Source organism: Penaeus vannamei, chromosome 4, assembly GCF_042767895.1.
Source record: "Penaeus vannamei isolate JL-2024 chromosome 4, ASM4276789v1, whole genome shotgun sequence".
NCBI classification, from domain to species: domain Eukaryota; kingdom Metazoa; phylum Arthropoda; class Malacostraca; order Decapoda; family Penaeidae; genus Penaeus; species Penaeus vannamei.
The window spans coordinates 52,559,891-52,567,997 of record NC_091552.1 but is presented as its reverse complement, the minus strand read 5'-3'; the positions used below and the strand labels follow the sequence as shown (position 1 = coordinate 52,567,997).

The 8,107-nt window shown below is 36.1% G+C and overlaps 1 protein-coding gene across 2 annotated transcripts in view; it reads right to left on the bottom strand.

Moving 5' to 3' along the window:
• Window positions 1-4,134: 4,134 nt before the first annotated feature.
• The window catches only part of wkd (TBC1 domain family member whacked), a 126,847-nt gene continuing 122,874 nt past the window's right edge, over window positions 4,135-8,107 (bottom strand). For both annotated transcript variants that reach the window (XM_070121244.1, XM_070121243.1), the window contains exons 8-9: window positions 7,762-7,913; window positions 4,135-7,526 (exon numbers count right to left, since the gene is read on the bottom strand). In XM_070121244.1, the coding sequence (XP_069977345.1) occupies window positions 7,425-7,526; window positions 7,762-7,913 (254 nt within the window). In that variant the 3' untranslated portion in view covers window positions 4,135-7,424. The remainder of the gene's footprint in view (window positions 7,527-7,761; window positions 7,914-8,107) is intronic.

The window sequence follows — 8,107 nt, the reverse complement described above, 5'->3', positions numbered from 1 at the left end:
TTGTTTTGAATTTTGATTTTTGTCCTTAATCCTAATGTTCCAATTATAAAAGGTATCACTTCAGTTTTCATGCTCCACATCTTTTTAATCTCGATTTATAGATTTTTATTCTTGGATAGTTTTTCAGTTGCTTTGATTGACGTGTTTCTTTCTGATGGGACGCCATATTAATGATAGTACATTTCTTTCTGCACCATTCATCTCCTCAGTACTTGTGCATTTATTAAATTAGCTTCGTTTCGGCCGATTCTCCGACGATTTTAAATTAACGAAAGTCGTTCTCATTTTCAAATTTGACGACAGGAAATTTGCGTCGAATTGTCGTTTAATATCAGGTCTTCCTTCCTTTAATAAAATGAGAAATTGACATAAATCGACTTATAGAGTTTTGTGATACTCTTAACATCATTACTGACTCCTAATTCGGATTCATGAAAAAAAGACATTTGACTGAAATTGCCTTGCTAAGGTGAGCAACCAAGATTCTGGAATCTATGGATGAAAATATGTACACTTTAGGGATATTCTTAGATCTATCCAAAGCGTTTGATTCTGTGGATCACTCTATACTTTATACTTTTTTATACTTTACTCTGTTACGAGTAGATAAAACTTAATTCCCTGGTGTTATGATAGACAATAATTCAAACTCTCTCTCTCTCTCTCTCTCTCTCTCTCTCTCTCTCTCTCTCTCTCTCTCTCTCTCTCTCTCTCTCTCTCTCTCTCTTCCTCTCTCTCTTATCTCTCTCTCCCTCTCCCCCTCCCCCCCCCCCTCTCTCTCTCTCTCTCTCTCTCTCTCTCTCTCTCTCTCTCTCTCTCTCTCTCTCTCTCTCTCTCTCTCTCTCTCCTTCTCCCTCTCTCCCTCCCTCCCTCCCTCCCTCCCTTCCTTCCTCCCTCCCTCCCTCCCTCTCTCACGTCCTTCTCCCTCTCCCTCTCCCTCTCCTTCTCTCCCTCTCTCCCTCCTTCCCAATAAGTTTACGAGTGACCGACATGTCCCGCCCAAACAGAGGCCTCCCTCCACTTCCTCGCCTGCGCTGCGGAAATCAGACGCCCAGCAACACTAATCGCCCCTTTGTCAGGCCGTCGCGTCCGCCATCCCGACTTCCTACAACCCCTCGGCGTGTTGTAGCATCGGCCCCGACCTCTTCACCGACCTCCTGCGCCGACAGTGCCCCGACGACGTCACCGTCCCGACCTCAGTCCCTCCCGACGCGTCCGGGCGCTGCGGGGACGTCGAGGTCCAGCCGAGAAGCCTCTTCTGCCCCGTCCATTATGGCTTCGAGAGAGAGAGCGTGCGTGCTTATCCAGAAAAAAATATACTGTAGTTTTCATCGTCTTCATCACATTTCGCATTTATTTCTCTTCCTCCTTAACTGCCTAAAATGCCCTAAAAGTCATGTTTTAACGCCACCCATGCTCACAACGAGAACGTAATTGTACAAGCTATATAAACCACTTCTTCAGCCACTCACACCCACCTAAACCAAAGAAAAATATCGAGGTTGCAAGGAAGATTGCGAGAGCAGAAAACCTCGTGGGGAATGAATTCATGGAAGGCATATTTTAACCCATCAGTACCTCCTTCCTGGCCAGCCGACAGCTTTACATTGGAGGTATCCTGCAGCTGAAATAACACGTTGTCTGTGTTCTATAAATAGCACCTGGTCTCGAGAGCTCTTTAGAATTTGGAATAGTTGTCTTTCTTATGGGAGAATGTGTAAATGCGTTGGTTTCTAGCTTATTATTTCATTCTATTCTTGATTTTGGTTAACATGTATTTGGTTGGTCGCCTGTTCTGTAAGTAGCACCTGTTCTCTAGTTCTTTAGCATTTCGTGTTTTGTTTTTCTTATTGGAGGATTATAAATGAGTTGGTTTATAGCCTATTATTTTTCTTTTCTTGATTTTGGTTAGTATATTTTTAAGAAATAAAAGTCGCGTGTGTTCTGTAAATAACACCTGTTCTCGAGTTCTAAAGAATTATTACGTGTTTTGTTTTCTTTATGGGAAGGTGGATAAATATGTTGGTATAAAGCCTTTAATTTTGTTTTATTCTTGGTTTTGGTTAGTTTGTTTTTAAGAAATAAATGTGTTCTACATGAGTTGGTTTTATAGCCTATTATTTTCCCCCCCTTTTTTTGGTTAGTTTGTTTTTAAGAAATAAATATGTACTTCTGAGTTGTAAAATCATGGGTTGTGAATATAGGATGTTTTATCTACTACTGCTGATTGATGTTTTGTATATATTAGCTCTAATTCTTTTCCATTCTTGATATTGATTAGTTTATTCAATAAACAGATATGCTTTCCTGAGTCAGTGCAATATGATTAGTTGTAAATATTTAATGTTGTATGTCTACCATAAGAAGGGATTTATCTACTGGTTGTTGTTTGAGTATGTTTTTTAATAACTGTATTAAGGTCAATGATATTTGATGGATCATTTATGTTCCGAACAGCTATGGTAAATTTAGATTATGTATTCATTTCCTGTATTTATTGTCGATTACTACAAGTACACATATTTCTTCCTTTTCTTTTTTATGCAATGCAGATTTCAACTGCATGATTAAATATATTTGACTATATTTGGGTAGTGATTCTTCGTTTCCTCATCAGAATATTTATATATATATATATATATATATATATATATATATATATATATATATATATATATATATATATATAGAGAGAGAGAGAGAGAGAGAGAGAGAGAGAGAGAGAGAGAGAGAGAGAGAGAGAGAGAGAGAGAGAGAGAGAGAGAGCGAGCAAAAGAGAAAGAGAAAGAGAAAGAGAAAGAGAAAGAGAGAGAAAGAGAAAGGGAAAGAGAAAGAAAGTGAGAGAGAGAGAGAGAGAGAGAGAGAGAGAGAGAGAGAGACAGAGAGAGAGAGAGAGAGAGAGAGAGAGAGAGAGAGAGAGAGAGAGAGAGAGATTAAAAGGCTTCTCAAAATTAATATTTAGTAAATGCAGTTTATCAGAATTATCCAAGATTCCATAACGAGAGCACATGTAACATGTTCATCTTAGCTATTCAGTGTTCAATAGTTCACCTCGCTATTATTTTCTTCTATCTCACCATTAGTCAAAAATTTTGAACAACTCAGTTGACATGAGAAATATGGCTTCCTTAGACATTTCCGTTCATTTACTTCAGAACTTTTAGAATTATTTATAAAGTACACAATTTTTCATGGAGGGATCTGTTAGCCTGAGAACCTGCCACTGATGACCAATTTTAATTCCTGTGGTTATAGGTTTTTCTTACCTTATATACAAAGTGAATTCTCATTTAATATTTGTACCTAATTTCCCTCTTCCTCATTTCATTTATTCAATTGTCCCTGGTAACCTCCATTTTTTTCAGGAAATAAACATCTTTGAACACACACTACAAAGAAACTATATAAGCTATAATGTTTCTGCACTGCATTTTGCAGGTTAAAGCACCACTACAGGAATAGCCTTTTTTTTAACAGAACAGACCTTTATTTTATTAAGAAGTATATAAAGCTTGTAATAAAATCTTATGTAGAGATCATTTACCAAGTATGATTAGATTTTGTAGGTGGCATTATAGATCTGCTTTTCATAAACAATTGTATTTGGAATTTAAAGTGTTTTTTCCTGCCCTTCCCTTCACTTTATTGTTGACAACTAGTTCAGTATTAATCTTTCACAGCTAACTATATTTTGCAATGTAATTTCTCTACACCTTCCCATAACAATAAGAATTATTCTCACTTTTTCCTCTTTGGAGGCTCAAGTGTTTTCTGGTAGCACAAAGATAAATTGAGATACAAGACTTAATATTGAAATGGTGAACATGACACTAGGCCAACAGGTTTTCAATGCTGTTATCTCTTGTACTCAGTGAAAGTTCCATTTGCCATATCCAATTCACTGTGTCGTTGTACTAGAATTTGTTGATCAGTTTTTCAGTTATTTTTTTCCATTCTTCTTCATTTTTTGTAGCCCAATCTTAGTGCTCTTGATAAAAACCAAGAACATCATATTGTTAAATCCAATCTATTCCTTTGATTAAAGGTTCAATGCAGAAATTTACAGCACAAAGACAAACACACAAAAAATGCTTCACGTGCACTAACAGGGTATTTCTGATTATGAAGAACAAGTCATATGAAAGCTCTTTATTGATTTCAACTTTGATTAATTTTTTTCCTTCTTCCAAAATAAGACAAATTACAATTGAGTGACATTTCAAGATCGTGTGTTTAATACTGGTAAGACTTGATTTGCAGTCAGATATGTGCAACAAAAATATGTTTATTTTCCATTAAATAGCAAAAGCTGGATTATACACTCGTCTTTGATCTAAGTTACAGCAACTGAAATGGCTACAAGTCATCTCAAGTTCAGTTAACAAGGGATTCTTTGACTTGAGAAACCCGTAATAGCAAATTAAATACCATCTATCGGGGAATCATAAAACAGGGGACCCCTTAAATACTTAAAATCAATTGCTGTAACATCAAGCTACCTGCAAGGACATTTGTTCCATTTATAATCCTTCCAACTGCAAACTTTTCATCACTCTTATGGTACAATGCTTCAGCTGATCATTTCAGAATACAGAGGTAATATGGGAAATTCTTCAATCTTGCATCTATCTGTAAAATAAGATTATTATTTGAAGAAAAAAAGTACTTCTTACCAATATGGACATTTTCTTTGAACCAAAGGAGACTTCTAATGGACGTGAAGTGTGTCTAATTACCAATGGTTGCCTAAACTATCCGTCAACATTTTATCATTGGTCTAATACTCACCAACATAATTGAAAGGTCTTTAAAATCTTGCCACCTAATGCCGGGGGGGATATGATGGGTATGGAATGGAAATTGTGAATGGTTTAAAATTCAATTAAAATTTCAAAATAGGAAAAGGAGCCTTATCCATTATAGGAGGATAAGTATAAATATAAAAAAGGTTTGATAAAATGGTCCCATTTGCTTCCTTTAAAAAAACAGAATTAACTAAAATAAATGGGGAAAAAATTTATTCATTTGTGTGTGCAAGACGAAAGTCCATGCTTTGTATATTTGCATGTAGTACATTGATAAGGGAAGCCAGGGCAATGCGGAATGTGGGAGTATGGGTGTAGTGTGTGTGGGACAAGTAAGTGAAAATTTGGGAGAGATTTTTTGCATGTAGGTAATGCACTTCTCTACTCTCTAACATTACATGTATACAACTTAAAAAAAAAGAGAGACTATGTATTTTTGGGGGGATGTCCAGTGTGTTAATTCAAAAATAAAGAAGGAAGTGGACATGCACAGTTTGCAGCTTGTGTTCATCTAATTTCTCTTTCTTCTCTGTTATGATTAAGCACTTCAAGTATTTCTTATTTTGGCTAAAGGCATAGTGTTATCTATGAAATCTATTTTCCAAACTGAATATTTACACGACTTTCAATTTTCAGAAAGAAAGAAAACAGTGGAAGTGAGCAAACTAAATATGTTAATTTCTATTTTCTTATTCCACAAATATATAAGAAACTGAAATGATATTGCAATAAAAAATTTAAAAAATTGTGGCCACATCCTTTCATTAGGTATCTTATTTACTTATCTACTTTTCCAAAAGATTTTATTTTGTTTGGTTAGTCTGTTACACTTATAATCTCCGCTTCATGGGTCCCATCCACATCAGTTATTTTCTCTTATCTTTATTAAATTATTGTCCAATAATCCATTTCAATTAAGTGGAATAACAACAGAAAACAATTGTCTTCAAATAAATACGAGAGATTCATAACCCTACAGGAAATTATGACAATACTCTATTACATAAAACTAATCAGAAGTGTACAATCATTTTCCAATCTGAATAATCTGATATACAATGTTTTTTTCTCAATATTAGGGCTTGTTTAGTTCAACTGAAGACTTTTATATCTCCTTTTACCATTAAGGTGATAGCTTACAATTAGGTTAATATAGGATTTTTTTTTTTTTTTTGGCATTTCAATTTATCAATATAAATTAATATCTAATATTAATGTGCAAGCTTTTAAACATCTGTCTGTACATTTTATACACATGACACAAAATATATATATATATTTATCTCATCTAAATATATCATTCTTACATGCAAGAGGCACTGGTCAGTTCCATGGCCATTCACCAAAGGAAACACAACTACAACTTTATCAAATCTTATCCCCAGCTGTACCTGCGGCACACACTGATCACACCCAAAACACACACACAACTGCCGATCCCGTCTGCGTCTCCCACATGCTACACTACTGCCGGAGAACCAGGTTTTTACGGCACACCTGTACAGGCACAAGTCCTTTTACATTTGCTTTGGGAAGTTTTGAAAAAGGGAGAAACAAACTTTCTAACTAAATTTTTTTTCAACTCCTTTGGCCATTTGTACAAATGAAATACTGAATAGATGATATGCAAAATTCCTTATTACAAAGAACATCATCTAATATAATTCTTGCTAATGACACATCTGTTCCCAAGAAACTGAGGGCCACATATGCTCCAACATGAGGCAGTTTCTCTACTAAGTTTTCTGCTCCATGCATGCTATCAAACCATCGCCAGAAGGAAGAATATACCAAAATATTTCTCTAAATAACTATTAACAATCACTACTTCATGAAAGGTGTATCAACACCATAAAAATTGTCATTCCTTTCCTTCTTTTCCCTTCCTTTCTTTTGTGGAGAGAGAGGGGTAAACTTGTACTAAACCTAGGAGTGTTTCTGGAAGTGATCTTTCTTCTGTTTGATTTCATTCTTTTTCAGAAAAATAGATAACAAAAGATGACTTCATCAGATAGTTTGCAACTTAAACGGAGCAACACACTCGCTTCACTTGGAAGATCTCTCATCAATACACACAAGGCAAGATTTATACATATCAGCATCGTAACAAGGGAATCCGTCTCATTTCAAATTACATTATACACACATTCCATTTCCCAATTAAACATCTGCTTCGGCCACCTCTCCTTAAAGTCGCCTCGGCATCTCCTTACAGTGCTAATCACCTTTCATCTCCAGTTACCTGAATTATATGAGGAAAAATATAAATCTCCGGACAGGATTCCAAACTTTCATCCAGATGCTGGCACCCACAGTCTTATTTGTCTAGTAAGCTGACTATCTCCAGCCTAATGGAACTAACATAGGCAACAAATGAATATTAGTGCATGGTGTACATTACACATCATTCATATGCATCATATGAGCACAGCAGTAAACCTGACATGCAGACTTCACATCTGGAAATGGCGCAAGAAGGATGTAGGTTTATTTCGGGTATGTAAAACAGATTATGGAATCTTGTATGGCATCACACTTTGTCATGTCGGTGAGCTAGCTCAGTTCACTGCGGAACTCAGTGCTCAACGGGCTGGGCCTTGGCAGCCTTTCTGCAGCATTCTATCTGCCATTTGTTGCAGCGTCTTTGGCCTGTCTTCGCTTTTGCACTTGGCGCTGGTGTTCCTTCTGTAGGTCATCTTCACTCAGGTCCAACCTTTGCATCTGTAAAAGCAAATTTCAGTCTTTAAAATAATATTGATATAAAAGTCTTTTATTTTTCTTTAAATCTCTTCCAATAATATATACTATGCCTACATAAAGCTCTCATTTGTTAAGGTTGATGCTTTTAACAGAAATACAATATTTCTTGTACCCTTTCTTATCATACACAATCTTAAAGCTTCCTTATTCTACTTTTTTCTCAAACCTTCACTCTCACAAAATCCGATCACCATACCTGGAATAAGAGGAAACCTTCCGCCATAACACCATGCTCAATGTTGCGCAAAGCCTGGAGTGTCTCATACATCCCGGGGCAGCGCTTGAGTACCTGCGGTCTCAGTCCGTACTTCAGCAGCACCAAACCAACTCTGAACAACACCTTGACACCTGTTTGGGTGAAGAAAAGATTCATATTTTAGATTTGGTTACCTCATTGATCAAGACTTTTTTATGCCAATAATATCTATGTTTCAAACTACTCTAGCAGCAAACAAAACAACAATTAAAGTGCAATGAAAGTTCACGTTAATTTCTATCATTGTATTGCAGTGATAAAAATGGATATAAAAAGCACGTCATCC